The 16,098-nt window shown below is 43.4% G+C and overlaps 1 protein-coding gene across 7 annotated transcripts in view; it reads right to left on the bottom strand.

The window, feature by feature from the left end:
• RAD51B (RAD51 paralog B) overlaps positions 1-16,098 on the bottom strand; it is a 562,202-nt gene that overhangs the window by 111,504 nt on the left and 434,600 nt on the right. Inside the window, exon 9 of one of the 7 annotated variants that reach the window (XM_064571229.1) lies at positions 6,681-6,813. The exons of the other annotated variants lie outside the window; for them this stretch is intronic. Within the exon in view, the coding sequence (XP_064427299.1) occupies positions 6,728-6,813 (86 nt within the window). The 3' untranslated portion in view covers positions 6,681-6,727. Of the gene's footprint in view, positions 1-6,680; positions 6,814-16,098 lie in introns of those variants that run through there. 7 annotated transcript variants of the gene reach the window in all.

Genomic DNA, 16,098 nt, shown 5'->3' with positions numbered 1-16,098 from the left:
AGAGAAAAAGAAGGAAGCCGATATATGGAGAGAAGTAGAGCCTTAAGTCCACAAGGTTCTGAAGGGAGCTAGGCAGACAGAGGGATATATGTGGGGGAGTGAGGACTAGCTGCCTGGGTCCTTCTCCATTTCCAGGCTTGGGTCTCTTATGAAGCTCAGATGGATCTGATGCTCTTGGGTTTTACAAAATTCTCCTGCTTTCTTCTGGTAAATTTCTCTTTTTTGTTATGACAATTTGAGTGGGTTTCAATTATTCACAAACAAAAGATTTCTAACCTAGGCAATAATATAGTGGTTCTCAATTGTGGTTGAGCATCAGAATGCCTCCCAAAAAGGTTTTCAAAAGCACAAATAACCCATGTCCTGCCTCCAGGGATTCTGACTCAGCAGGTCTGGGACAGAGCCTGGACAGGTTAAATTCTTAAAAAATTCAACCTGAGATCTCATGGAATGACAACCATGGAATAGCGGCCAAAAGCTAGGCATCAAAGGAAAAAGAACATTTTGGACCAAGATAACAATGGCAAAAGGGAAAAAATAAGCATAGGATGGAAGAGTGCACACCACTTCCACAAAGCCGAATACCGTAAATGACTAATATTAGCATTTACTTCCACGCTGATCAAACTGTGGTCAATTTCAGTCATCTGTCATGAAGAAGGCTTCAAAGTATTGCAGGTTTGATTTACATATCAACAAACTATCCCCTGCAACTTTAAATCTAAATCATTTTGGTACCTGGAAGCATCAAATCTTAAAAAAAACAAAACAAAACAAACTTCACTGAGCTGGACAATTATAGGTTGCAATGAGCTAGGCTAGGCACAAATGAAAATAAGATGTGGGTGTGTACAAAAGAGGCAATTAAGTGGGAATTTGCTATAGAAATTCTTCCCCGAACAGGAAGAAATTGAGTCCAAAAGTTGATTATATTCGTCTGACAGCAAGATTAACGCCCAAATTATGGAATAAATTAGTAAGTAAGACTGCAAGTGAAATCACCCTCTTATTACTTTGACAAAGGAATTTATCTCAGGTTTAGAGAGTGGATCTTTTCTAGGGTAGATGAGAAAGTTTACTGTAATATTTGTAAAAAAATCTTTTCCACAACCATGAAAAGGAAATTTGTAATATCCTACTCTGTAGAAATCCATCTTTTAGAACTGCATTATTGGGGAAGGAGGCACTGGTAACAACAACAAAAAAAGATATAGTTACCTCTCTTGCAAAGCCTGGGAATGAATTCTCTACCAGGGAATGGGTTGATGTCTGGAAGTCACATCAGGATCATATACAACAGCAGAAGTTTCAATAAACTCATACAGGAAAAGAGAATCGAATTTATGATTTACAAATCTCCTCCATTCAACAGGTACAAATTTGGCAGCAAGTGGAACTTTGTCATCATCTTATGTTAAGGTTCAAGGCCTTTCTGTCAAAATGACTACAGGAGTTTGGGGGTATTTCCTTCTTGAAAAATTTCAAGAACTTGCTGGTAATTGATTGGAGAGCATCATGTAACAATGTGGGTATTAGAAAGTAAGACCCCCAGCAGGGAGAGCTGTCTACTATGGTCAGTGTCGTTGCTCAGTGGTCCCATGTGTGGCCCCACATGTACCAAAAGGGAAAAAATAAGTGTTGGACGAAATATAATGAAAAGACAATATAACCAGCATCTCACATTTACAACATTGTTCTGGGCAAATAAATATCTTAATTTTTAAAATCCTGCTTTCTTAACTGCAAAACTGAGACTCCCCCGAGTCAAATATGAAGGACGATACTAATGACAGCTTTGAGAGATAGGTATGTGGTTTATGGCAAAAGAGGGCAGAACCATAATTAAAGATCCCGTTTCCTCAATAGTTTGTTCTATGAATGATGTAATAAGAAGAGCCAGCATTTGTTGAGAATCTATACCACACACCATTCTCACCCAGTGCATCTTTAACTCTTTCGCTTTCATTACAGCCACCGAAATAGGTGATCTTATTATTTCCACTTTTACACTGGCACAGAGAGGTTAAATAGCCACTAGGGTGAAAGAGCTGCAAGTGGAAGAGCCAGGATACTCGCCCAGGAAAGCGTGACTTCTGACAAAGCTCCTCACCTCTCTGTTACACTACTTCCGTGAATGCCATGACCACACAGACTTCTCACTTCGCTCATCTCTTCAAGCATGGCTGGCCTCAGGGCTATTTCCACAAGACAAACCTGTGGCGGGGGGCCTGGTTGTCCCCAGTGAAGCCCCAGCAGAATTTCCATTCATTCCCACACGTCAGTGATTTTGTTACTGGAAAATCAAGAGTCACAGATTCTGGTACCTACTCTAGTTAGCAGAATTTGAACAAGCCTCTCCAGACCACAGTTTCCTCATTTAAATAAAATAATTACATAATTAAATAAATAAATAAATTTGAGGCAATTTTCCAACTCTCTGAAACACTAGGAAAAAGGGAAAGATTCCAGGCCTCTCTACAATTCCCCGCATTGTCGGGTCTTATTGGCACCACCCTCCCTGAGTTTATCAGCACCTGCAGGCAGGTAAATTAGTCGTGGTGAAACCTGTAGGTGGCAGAAAGGAAAGCCCCTGTGCCTGGCGGCCTGGAAAGATGCAAGTCACAAAATGGCCGCAGGACTACAGTGTGCTGACTGCACAGTCAGATGCATGGAGGATGATCTTTTTTAATTCTGAAAACATTTTAAATACAGAAGACACAGAGAAAACAGTAACAAACCCTGTTTCTACATTTTCTTCGGTCTTTAAAAAATCCTTTGTCTTGGGCGCCTGGGTGGCTCAGTTGGTTAAGCGACTGCCTTCGGCTCAGGTCATGATCCTGGAGTCCCGGGATCGAGTCCCGCATCGGGCTCCCTGCTCGGCGAGGAGTCTGCTTCTCCCTCTGACCCTCCCCCTTCTCATGCTCTCTCTCTCTCTATCTCATTCTCTCTCTCAAATAAATAAATAAAATCTTTAAAAAAAAAAAATTCAGTTCCTGGGTGGCTCAGTCGGTTAAGCGACTGCCTTCGGCTCAGGTCATGATCCTGGAGTCCCGGGATCGAGTCCTGCATCGGGCTCCCTGCTCAGCGAGGAGCCTGCTTCTCCCTCTGACCTTCCTCCTTCTCATGCTCTCTGTCTCTCATTCTCTCTCTCTCAAATAAATAAATAAAATCTTTAAAAAAAAAAATCCTTTGTCTTGTACATTAAAAAATATATCAAGTCAAAGTACCGCCATTGCATTTCCTTCTCCTGGTGACAACCATTATTAAGAATTCGGTATTCATCCTCCTAGTCTTTTTTTTTATGAATACAAATATGGCGGTTTGCGTACATAATCTTACTTGTGAAGCACAGAGTACCTCTCAGGCACACATCTAGAACTCTATTTATAGGATTGCAGTGTGTGTGCATTTTCCTGTCTAACTAGATGCTACCAGATTATTCGAAGTGACTGTACCAGTTTACTCTTTCATTAGCAATATGAGTTCTTGTTTCCTCACATGCTCATCGACATTTAGGAGTTTTCATTTGGTTCTGGTTTTGGTTTTGGTTTTGGTAGGGTATTTGTTTCTTTTGGCCAAATTGATGGATAAGAGTGGTATCTCATTGTGTATTATTATTAACTTAATGACTCGTAATGTCAAAGACTCAAGTTTCTTCTTCTAAAATCTACCAGTTTATAGCCTTTGCCCAATTTTCTATTGGGTCATCATTTTCTTATTTATTCATAGAATATGAATATGCCTAATTTCCTAAGACTAGAGGGTGAGAGAGAGACTAGCTTGGGAGCCCCTGGTTGGCCCCAGTTGGGTCAAGAGGCTACCCGATTGGCTGGCAGGCTTCTAACAGAACCAACATTCAACAGCAGAAAGAGTGAGGTCATTCTCGTCAGGAAAACAGCTAACTAACTGGTTACTCACTGGGTGGGCAGGTTGTGGACAGGGCTCTTGGGGTCTTTTTCATTTGCCCAGCCATTGCTCTGGTCACTCTGCTGTGCTCTACCTCTATGCCCTACTCATTAGGAGGGAGAAATATATGCCAGCCTTGCCATTATCTCTCACGGGATGGAGATCTCTTGAGCTTTTAAAGAAAGGTTTCACATAGATGAGATGAATTGAAAATGTAGAGCAGATGAAACGAACTGCAGTGGAATAGGAGGGAGGTATTTAGCTGTATTTCTGTGTACCTGAGTTTTTTCTCCTGAGAAATGGGAGGAAATCATTTTTGTTTTCTTTGCCCTGGAGCTAACTACAGACAGCCTAGAGGTGAGAATACAACAGATGTAAAATCTTCTCTTTTTGTGAGGTGAGCGAGTATGTGGCATGAACTTTTTCCCCAAAAGAACTTGGGTCTTTTAACATGTAGGCCACGAGGCTGCTCCATGGCACCATCCCTAACTTTCTCAGTGGAGAAGAGCCATGCACCCTACAGAGGTTTAGAAAGAAAACAATACTATGAAAGGGAGCTTAGTCTCTCTGGGTTTTCTTGAAATAATGATCTCGTGTCAAGCTCTGACTGTTAAAATGAATTATATTTTGATTAATGACCTTTATTCTGCTAAAAAAATAAATGACCAAAGTGTGTGTTTATATATGCAGAGATGTATATTATATATATGTGTGTGTGTATCTCCTTTGTGTCCGTGTGGCTGTACACCAGGAGTGAAAGAGCAGCTGTTCTAGCCATTTACGTTTGGGGGATGGGTGGGTAATACAGTAAGTTCTGTTGAAAGGAAATTATGGGAGAGAATCTGATACCCTGAATCTTTCAACGAGACAGAGGTCAGGGGGCAAGTGTGGAAATAAACATAGAAACTAGCTTCTTGTTTCTAAATCAGTTTTTAAAAAGTAAACATATAACATGCACCCTTTTTGGAGGTTAGATTCTTATTGTTTAGAGGTGTTTGATTTGTTTGCTTGTTTGGTTGTGTTTCTCAGTTGATTTTTCCTGCATAATTCAATGGGGACGTGAGTTGGGGTGGGTTGCCCGGTCCCTTTGTATCAAAACCACCATGTTCAGCAAACTCTTCCCCCAACACGTTCGACAACTGGTTTGCAGACCTGCTATTCCTCTCTCTCTCCAGTTACTCCCCTGTAACTTGAAACTACAGATCTAGAAATTATCACTTGAATTTATTTAGAATAAGTGATTGAGAAGTCAGTCAACCCCTGCTTATTAGCAGATTCACTTAAAGGTTGGAAAGCTTCCTAGATGAATTACTTTTAAGTGACCATGTGGGCTCCATGAAGAAAATGACTGCTGGTGTGTAATATATGGAAACAGCAGCATCTAAGCAATGTGGCCAAGGAAATTGCAGAACCCAGTCGTGGAGCTAATTAGTAGATATGTGGGCGCATGAAAACTACAGCCAGAGGAGCTCGTGCTTGTACAAAGCATCCTGTGTCATCACTGGGTAGAACTTGAGATAATGGCCCAAGTAGTAGAGAAGAAAGTGGAGCAACCTGTGGCCTTGAATTTTTTTTTTTTTAACCTTAACTTTTAAATAGGTCTCGATCCATCAAAGCAGTAATAATGCCAAAACTATTGTCCTTTAGAATAGCTTTTCCATGTATAAATCTAGAATTGTTTCCCTAGATGAAATCCATTTTCCTGAGTCTTGGTTTGAAGTCTCTGGATCTCAAATGAGTCTGGTCAAGTTGGAGTAGGCAATAAGCCACAGACTTCCCCGGTGTCAACATTAAATGCTCCTGAATCAGTGGAACCCATACACTTAATTCTACCCTCCCACACTACTGACACCAATGCTAAACTATCACATTATTTGTGTCATTTATATAGTTAGTGCAGAAACGAATTATGATGTTCTGCCCACAGCGGCAAATGAAGGAGTAGAAAATAGAAATCCTAGGTTTTATCCTTCCTTCGCCACTATGTTTTTTGTTTTTCTGATACTGTTTGTCCGTACACAGTACTTGCTTCTTTACAGGCACATTATGGGTGTTGGAAGTAACTTCTGGACAGAACCGCACCTAAACCAAACCAGCCAGCGTTTGTTCATCTTACAGTTTAAGATACGCAGCAGTGGTTTCAAAAGTCCTTTGAAAAGCAAATCTACAGTGTAGTAATCAGAATCTTAGTGAAGAGGAATCTTAAAGGTCATCTAGTCCGACCTTCACCCAGTACAAGGATCCTATGTGCTTGGAAAAAATCCTTCTTCTGTACAAATGAAATGTCTAAGGCCGTTTATTTCTTAATATACTCAGTGAAGGAGGACAGTCTCTGCCACCTTTTTCTTTATAAGAACTCATCCTATACTTAAGTACCATTTATTTTCTCCCTTCAATCTTCTTTTCTTTAGGTTATATAGCCCACTTTCATCGTTCTTCAGAGATCTGATTTTCCATGCTTTTAATCATTTCAATTGCTTTCCACATCCTCTCAAAATGCACAAGCCCAAGCTGGGCATACTGGCTGAATGAGAGCTTTGCTAATAATATTTCATTAATGCTGAATATGGTGACTCAGTTTTTCATGCCAGGCTCCTGTTAACATAGTCTACCATCATGTTAGATTTTAAAGTGTGCTTGAAAAATGCACACACACACACACACACACACTTGATTCTCTGACATCTTTAACTATGTTATCAAAAAATATTTTTAACATTAACTTGTTTAAATGTGAAAACTCCTAAATCATTTAGAACGCTTTTCCCCCCCTTAAGGTAAAACCCAGAACTCACGGGGCTTTAACATTTAATCACAGATGTCACATGCAGCTGGTGATACACCTTGTTATCAGTCCCAAGTCTCCTCCTGGAATCCCCGAATTCCGTATGTGTGTCATCCTGCTTTCTAGAACCAAAGACAAGGAAAAATACTCTGTAGTTCTCTGGGACTTGCCGCTCAAGCTGACCATACTGTCTTTTAGTAGCTTGTGGCCTCTATGGGGCTGCAGGTTCCAGAAAGGGTTGAATTCTCAGATGTGTGGATATTTTACTCAAGAGTCCAGGTTATAAGTGACAGAGTGCCAACTCAAGTTGTCATAATGGGCAAAACAAAAGGTAGGGCCTGTTAATGGGTCACATTTCCAAGGTGGGTGGACCCAAGTGCTCAAGTGATGATGGAATCTCTTCCTCCACAGTTCAGCTCTGCTTTCAGAGTGTGGATGATCTTTTTTTTTTTTTTTAAAGATTTATTTATTTATTTGACAGAGAGATACAGCAAGAGAGGGAACATAAGCAGGAGGAGTGGGAGAGGGAGAAGTAGGCCCCCAGCTGAGCAGGGAGCCCGATGCAGGGCTCGAACCCAGGATCCCGGGATCATGACCTGAGCCGAAGGCAGACGCTTAACGACTGAGCCACCCAGGCGCCCCCAGAGTGTGGATGATCTTAAGCAGGCTTCCCCTCCGTGCTGGCTATGGGCTTACATTCTATAAGTTTAGTGACCCTAGCAGACAAAGGGGGCCCCTCTTTCCTGGTAGTTCCGGCCAAACTCTTGTGGTAGATTCTCATATCCTTAGCTTGATTCACATATTTATTCCTAAACCAATCACTGAAACTCTGCTTGGTCTGATCCAGGTTCAGAGTCAACCTCTAGAGCTAGAGGGTGGCATCAGCCTCATATGAACCACGCAGATGAAGATCCGGATGGGAAAACTGAGGTGTTGTTTCCAAAAGAAAGAGGAAGCAAAGCTTGTCAGGGGAGAGCACAGCACTCATCTACTGCTAGGCCTTCAGTGTCCCCTCATGCCTTTCAGGGAGTTCACAGTGGCCTGGCCTGTGACACACAGTATGGGGTCAGCAAAGGCTGAACAAATGAATCCACTGGCTAGGGGCCTAGCCCATCACCAGCACAAGACCTCAGACACTTAAGGACAACAGTGGCATTGCCTCGCAATGCACAGAAGAAAATGCTTACTGGGTTGCGATGGTGGTACAGGGTGAAGGGAAAAGGGCTGAGAAGGTACAGTTCTTTCTGTATAATTTCAGAAAGTGCAACCCAAGAATTAGAGAAATCTCTCCCATGGATCTAAGAAAAAGCATATACTTAAAGCCTATAATGAGAATTCCCTTAGTATTTCTTTGATCCCCAATTCAGTGAAGTTCTGATCAGAATTTTGTGGTCGCTTTAGGGCAGCTCAGTAAAATAGGATGACCACAGATATACAGCTGGATAAAGGTATAGGAGGTATATGAAAAGTAGGAGGGGCCAAAGGGTTTCATAGAGAAGTGGGGCACTTCTTTGTGGCACTGAGCAGAGGTAGGATAGCTGTTCTAGGAAATCACCTACCTTGTGAAAGTGATTTAAGGGGTTTTATGCTGGACTGTCAATATAAGATGAATGAACATTGGTGAATAACTCTAAGAGTCTACACTGTGACTTCCAGACACTGTGCTGAAATGGACCATAATCGTGTTTCCTATGGCACAGTGATAAACTTTTAAATTCCAGTGTATTTGGCCTCTTTGTAGTCACAGATATTCCTTTGCAATTATGAGTCGATATTTAACTTGACTACCTTATACTGTGTTCAATAATACTTTTTTAAAGATTACTATCTACTCATAGTGGTTAGAACTTGAAATAATTACAGTCTGTTTACCTTTGGTTCCTTGTTGAGTCTTAAGTTAATTATAAAAAATATTTGTAAGTAATAAAAATAGCCTTGTTGGGTAACACAGGCCTTGGTATTAAAAGCAAAAGGGAACCAGGAAGTTTAGTTGGGTTCCCAAAGGAGTTTTTGGCTGAGAAAGGTTTGGGAAGCACCATGCTAGAAGTCTCCAAATGTAATATACTCTTGGCCTAAGCACAGTAGGAGAAAGCAGTGTAGAGGAAAAGAGGAGGGAAAATGAAGCAACTCTCTTTGTAAAAAGAAGAATCTCTGAAGAATAGTATTTTTATTCTCTGTGCACTCTGGAAGAAAACAAGCTAATTTATACATAATTCTCCCAACCATTTCTCCCCAAATGGGCTAAACTAATAAGACACTGAGAAAAATAACTGAGATCATCAGATGATGATGAAGTAACTATGGTAGAAATACTTCATAACCTATTAAAAATTTAGCTTGCCAAAACAGATAAAATTGAAATACACATCCTCACCTCTAAAATCAAGCATGAAAACATGTTTTCCAGGTATATTCCTGAGGGTTACTCCAGATTTACTCTCCATCCTTCTCCACCCTGCTGTCTGCTTTGGAACCTGACCTGGGTGGACCACATCAACAGGACTCTTCCCTGGGTTTGGCCACTGGGAGGCGCCAGCAGGGGACTGGAGGGGGTACAACGGCCTTGGGCTGTGGGTTGCCCACGCCTCTTAATGAAAGGTCTCAGATCCTGCCCATTAGTCCTCCCTGTCTCCTGTTTCCAAAATCCTCTTGCTCTTTCAGTCTAAGGGTACTAATGGAGCCAATGATGATTAGCACCAGAATACTGCACAGGCCCTGTGGTCTCCCTGCACCCCGGTCCACTCCATTACAAGGACTCCTTTTATTATTCAGGTTTTCTGAATAATCCTAATAAAAGTGCCATCTTTTCCTGATGGGATCCTGGCTGATACAATATGTAATGTACTCAGCTGAAGAAAAAGTTGTAGAAAAAGTTCTAGTAAGTAACCTATGCCTCCTTTTATTTCTAGTCCTAACATTTACTGTTATTTTTATTAGAGTTGAATGCAGGCCAAGCCTAGGCATAAGGAGGTTTATGACGAAAACTGCCTTCAGTCCTCTACTAATGATCTAGACACAGATACAGAGCGGACTGGAACAAGAACTGCTTGGCTTTCATCACATTGACACGAACCTGCTGCTTCCTCCCCACGGTCTTCAAAAATCCCGACCTCATCCTTATAACCTGGCACCCTTTCCTTCTATTAGGTAGTGGTGGGGCAAACAGCACTGTTTGTGAGAGTGTCCAGGACAGTACGAACACACAGTAAGTACAACTGGGGAGATAAGTCTTACTTATTAATGAGTAATAAAATTATTCAGCTAGTGTTTCATAAAAGATGAAAAGGAATTGCTCTAAGCCCCGAGCACCTCCACAGCAGGAACCATGTCTCAGACATGGTTCCGGTCCCTGACCTAGCTCAGTGCCTGGCACTTAGTAGGGGCCGTGAAAACACTGAGATGTGTCAGTGTTACTTTCTAAGGGGCAGTGGGATGGTAAGGGCTGTGGAGAGCCTCACTTGTGTGTCCTGGGTGTACATTTCTACCGTGTACACAGTTCCTCTCCCTCTTCTTCACAGAAATATCATCAACGGCCCCCTCGGTGGCACTTAGCCGATTTGGGGTCATGGATGTCCCCCTTTGAGAATCTGACACACCAACAGATAAATAGAGGTCAAGGACAAAAAGTAGAACAAAACAAACCTCTTAGTTAAGATGCTCTACACAGTCCTGAAGCAGACGTATTCCCTGTGTCGAAAACGGGCAGGGCACAAGGTACTCCATGAGGAATCTGAGAAGGCGCATTCCAGTCCAGACTTCACAAGACTACAGCCCAGAGGAACTTACTTCCTCTCTGCAGACTCCAGCTTCTGATACTGAATACCTATGGTTCGTGGTGGTGATGGTGATGGTGATGAGAGCTGTGCCTATGGGCTCAGGTGCTGTGCTAAGTGTTGCACCTATCTTAACTCGGTTAGCCTCACAGCATCTTTTTCATGTAGGTACTACTATTATCCTCATTGTAAAGAAGAAGAAGTTGAGACACAAGGAGGTTTAGCGGATGGTTCAAAGTCATCAAAGTCCTTCACAAAGAGCCCAGAATTAGAATCCAGGTAGTCCCGGGGCACCTGGGTGGCTCAGTAGGTTAAGCATCTGCCTTTAGGTTCAGGTCATGACCCTGAGGTCCTGGGATCTCTCCCTGCATCGGGCTCCCTGCTGAGTAGGGAGTCTGCTTCTCCCTCTCCCTCCCCCTCTGCCGCTCCAGCCCCCCCCCCCCGCTCTCTGTTGCTTGCTTACTCTCTCTCTCTCAAGTAAACAGATAAAATCTAAAAAAAAAAAAAAAAAAAGGAATCTGGGTAGTCCCACAAAATGCTTGAGCATCTGCTCACATCTGCTATTGCTCCCTAATGAGCTAGTAACTATTTCACCTCACTAATGGGACGTTATGCGCACAAGTTCCTTGAGCATCTACTGGAGTGTAAGGCATTATGCTAGCTGCTATGGGGCAGGCAGAGATGTGTGAACCAGTTTCACCTGAGGAAGGCAGAAATGCTGGGCGAGGGGGCAGGTTTAACACCTCATTTGCATTAATAACATGGTACGCACAGGTGAGGAATAACTGGGGCGGGGCATAAGCGCGAGTGAGATAAAGCACTGAGTGGATGGGTCTAAAGTAGCCTGAAAGGTGACATAAACTTCAAGGGAAAAGGAAATTTGACAACCTGAAAAAATTATTGGTAGGAATGAAAATGCGAAGTAACTGATAAAAAAGACAGTCACACTCTGGGAGGAAAAAGTACGTTCATATACCATGAAACACAGAAGTTTGTATCTAAAGTATATTACTTATATGATATACAAGGAAAAAAAGTTATGAAGAGTCTTTTCTATCATTAGAAGATGCCACTTGAAAGCAGGGAAGTGCAGAAGGGAGCCCGGCGTCAGCTCAGGAATGTGGGAGACCCGCAGTTCCAAAATGGACAGTCCTGATTCTGGGGCTCACCATGTGCCAGGCTCTGTGCCAGGCGCTGGAGATGACCAAGATAGGAGACCTACCCTGAAGAAGCACATAATATATTGGGAAAGACAAACTGCTTTGCAATTTACTATAAAGACTTTGTGATACCCACGGTAAAAGGGGATGAACAAAGAGTCTAGAAGATGAGGCCTGGAAATTTCATCAAGAGTATTCCCTCCACATATGCAGATTGGGAGCAGATAGTTTGTTCAATTCACCTGGGCTCAAATGGTCCATCCTAACACTGTCTGAGTAGACTTTAGAACATAAAACAAGGGCGCCTGGGTGGCTCAGTCGGTTAAGCAACCGACTCTTGATCTCGGCTCAGGTCATGATCTCAGGGTTGTGAGATCGAGCCCCGTGTTGGGCTCTGCACTCAGTGCGGAGTCTGCTTGTCCCTCTCCCTCCCCCATGCTCGTGCTCTCTCTCTCTCTCTCAAAAATAAATAAAGGCTTTAAAAAAAAAAAAAAAGAACATAAAACAAGAGATTGTTTGAGATCCACTAAAATAGCACCGTAAGTAAACTACATATAATTTGCTGATATGTTGGGCACTGATGAAATGAGTGATGGTGTGTACGACTATGGGTGTGGTTTTATTTATGGTCCTCGGAGGTTAGTAAACTCTCATGGCCGCTGGTGACTGCAGGTGCCTGTGCTAGCCCCTTCTCTCAGCTTCTTTTCCTACCGCTCCCAGCTGGCTTTGTAGCTTCTTTTTAAAAAGATTTTATTTATTTATATGACAGAGAGAGAGAGAGTACAAGCAGGGGGAGCGGCAGGCAGAGGGAGAGGGAGAAGGAGGCTTCCCGTGGAGCAGGGAGCCCGATGCGGGACTCGATCCTAGGACCCTGGGACCATGACCTGAGCTGAAGGCAGACACTTAACGACTGAGCCACCAGGCGCCCCGGGCTTTGTAGCTTCTGAGGACTCCCAACGGCACGTCCCAGTCAGCAGGGTCTCTGAACTCCTGCATGTTCTCTTAGTATCTGAATGTCACGGTCCAAGGTCAAGCTCAGACTCTCAGAAGACTGTCCCTGCTCCCGCTTCCGCTCTCTGGAGGCAGAGCATTGGTACATCACTTCCTCTGCTCCAGGGCTCGGTTTCTCCAGGGCTTTTTGTTTGCGCTGTGCCTCCTCCCTGGCAGGCCTCCCAGTTCTCTACGGAACGCCACCCTTCACGGCCAAGGCCTCTGACTCAAGGCCCATTGAGGTCACAAGTCGGGGCTCAGCCCAAGATCTGGCACATAATAAGCACTCAGTAAAGGTTTGCTGCAGAATGGAGACATGAAGAAACGAATGCCCACATCTTTGGGCCCCTAAAGGACCCTGCCCTCGGCTGCACAGGCAGCGAGGCTCAGCTGCCACAGGCTGACTGGCTGGCCGGCCCCTTAGCAAGTGACAGTCAGCGAACATTTCACCCTCCCATCTGTTCCTGCTCCCAGAGCCCATGGTCTCCCTGGGTATTCCTGTCTTTGGGTGAGGAAGGCCTATTCGTCTTGTCCCTGGGCTCTCCTTGGAGGAGGGACAGCTTCTGGGCAGAGTGCTGCTGGGAAGACAAGCCCCAAGAAACAGTAGATGGTCTTCCTCTCTGTATTCTTGCTTCCCCTTTTGAAATCCTCACAGTTGCCGCATCTACTGGTCAAGGCTACTAAAACCATACATCTCCAAACATCAAACAAGTTTTTTACCCACAAGTGGGGAAAAAACACACAGTATTTTTTTTTTAATTCTTCTGCTGTCTTTGCCAATTGTATCTCTAACATGTGAGAATTTACTTTGGAAAACAGTTTTTCCCATGTAATTTTATTTATCCACCCACCAAAACTTGCCCAGGGTATGGATGTCAGCACTTTTTAGAGAGTGTACCTCAATTTAGAGAGTGTACCACTAAGAGGCACACCAATCTCTCCATCTTGCTTCACCCCGTTCACCCTTCAGTGGTGCAGCTGCACTTTTTTCCAGCTCTGTGTTTAGTCCTTTACCCACTAGGCCTGGAAAGCTAGAACATTTTCAGAGGCAGCGCTTTGTATAATAAAAAAGTGTATTATAACTGTCCCTTTTTAACCCTTTCTCAAGGTGCTAATTAAAAATGTTCCTGGTAATTGTGCAAAGCCAATGCCTACGGCCTTCCACTTACAGGCACACCTCGTTTCAGCCCGAGTTGGGAGTCCCAGCACAAGACCAACCCCCCTCTGCCCCTGCACACACCCTCCCCCCCAGAACTTCACAGTGGCTTCATCTGCCCTGGCCTGTACTGGGGGCTCCCATCCACCTATCACAAAGCAGGGAGACCCTGGGCTTTCAACAGAACACATCGAAGAGGCCTAGAGGCAAGATTCTACGAGGTGCCGCTTGGCTCTAGGCCAACAATCTCCTAACCTGCAAAAGCTCAAATGAGCTGATCAAAACACATTGATAGAGTACCATTTATGCACAGGGCATGAAGAAGGATACACAACCATCAGAAATGTGGCCCTCGTCCCCCCACAGAAGCTTACGATCTAGAAGAGGAAAAAGGCTTTGCCCTTAAATCGATGTCCAGTAATGCTTGGGCCACACAGGCTGACAGCCAGTATGAGGTAAGGGCAGCAAGGGCAAGTGGATACAGGGGAGGGAAGGGGAAGGGAATCTGAATGAGTTAGAATGGGAAATAATCAGTCTGGCTAAAATACAGGTGAGAAGAGGCATAATAAGACCAGATTGTCAAAGTCCTTGAGTGAAATTATGGAATGTGTTATCGTGCAGTCCTTGCAAACTGCCACCTGGATTTATTTGGACCTTTAAGGTGTGAGACAGAAGCTGAATATAGTTATTCAGACATGGATCAAAACAAGGACATTATGATTTTTTTTTTGCTTCATTATATTTACTTATTTATATCATGCTTACTATATGCTAAGCACTGTTCTAAGTGATTTATAAATATTAACTCATTGAATCCTCACAACAAATGCTACAAAGTCAGGATGATTTTTTTTTTTTTTTTTTTTTTTGCCCTATTTACAGATGGGGAAACAACAATACAGGGTTTAAGTGACTTGCTCAGAGTCTATACCTGTGCTGTCTCTCTTGCTCCCACAGAAGAGCAGATTATGGGCCAACTGCTTCTGTTTTCTGAGCTTCTCAGAGGCAATGAAATACCAAGGGCAGAGACTAATCAATAATGTCTTTCCAGAGCTTCTTCTGAAATCTTCTAAGACTATCACTTACTGAATTGTTCCTGAAAGCCCTGTTGGCAACAGCATTCCATCACCCGAAAGGAGAGAGAGAAAAAATGTCCAAGTTTACCAAGTGTATGAGTTGACGAAGTTAGACTTGCAGTGGGGAGAGGGGTTCCAAAAGGGCAGAGGAATGTGAGGAGTGCAGAGTGGCTGGTGCTGCCCTCCTCTTGGAGAAGAGAACAAGATCATTTTTCTCAGACATGTAGGGCTGAGGAAGAGTCTAACAGTATGCCCCTACCTCTGCTGTTTTCCTAGTTTACCATTTTTTTGTTTTAAATTCCCTTTTAGAATTAGAATGACTTGAATTTAGAAACTTTGAGGAGTGTGTGGTGAAACAGGAAGTAGGAGAAATGCAGTGTGATGGGGCCGTGGAGCCAGATGAAGAGAGAGCCAAGGAGAAGAAAGGAGACCTGCGCACGATGGGTAGGAAGATGAGAGGCGTGTTGGAAGTCAGAGGAGAGAGGGTGGGATAACTTTTCACCAGAGGCAGTATTCCAGTGTGACCCTAGGAAAGACATTCTTCCAGACCCTTGGGTCCCTCACACACAGTTTGAGAAATGCCATCGGGATGTTTGGTAGGCCACACCCATAGAGATATTTTACACTTAACAACTGTGGCCACAGCACATGATGGGAATGGAATAGCTAACTTCATGAACTTTCCCAGCTGGAACAAGTAAAGCTTTACTTGACGAGCTCAAAATGCTGACAAATCATTTTGTATAACGAGTGAACCAGGAGGAGTAAGTGTTGATTCAAAAAGAAAATGGTGAGGGGCTGTGTATCTTTGCCACTTCTTTACCAAGAGGAAAGCCAAGAGGGGGGAACCAGTGGGGAAGAGGGGTCTCTGTCTTTGTCACGACAGTTGGCTGAGCACTCCAGCAGCCCTGCAGAATGTAGACAAATGGCCATTTTGGAGCAATCATGTGATTCCTATGTAAGCCCATCTTGGAGCTGTTAGCTATTTACAGTCTAATGCTTAAAAGTCTCTTCAGGCTCTTTAAAGATACTAAAATGATGACACATTTTAAAATGTGGTAATAAAGTTCCTGGGCTTTTTTTCCCCCATTGGTTTAATCATTTTCATATAAAATAGGAAACATCCAAAGTTAACATCTTCCCATGCCCAAATTTCTGTGTCCATTGCGATTGCTGCACGACACACATGAACAAAGATTACTTAGGGCCAATTTCAGATGGGAAAGTGCTCCAGCAGCTCCAGCTAGTAAGG

This window comes from Mirounga angustirostris, unplaced genomic scaffold, assembly GCF_029215605.1.
Source record: "Mirounga angustirostris isolate CCGP_5_RB_7025 unplaced genomic scaffold, mMirAng1.0.hap1 SCAF_9, whole genome shotgun sequence".
Taxonomy (NCBI): domain Eukaryota; kingdom Metazoa; phylum Chordata; class Mammalia; order Carnivora; family Phocidae; genus Mirounga; species Mirounga angustirostris.
The sequence above is the reverse complement of the archived record's forward strand: the minus strand, read 5'-3'. Positions and strand labels throughout refer to the sequence as shown.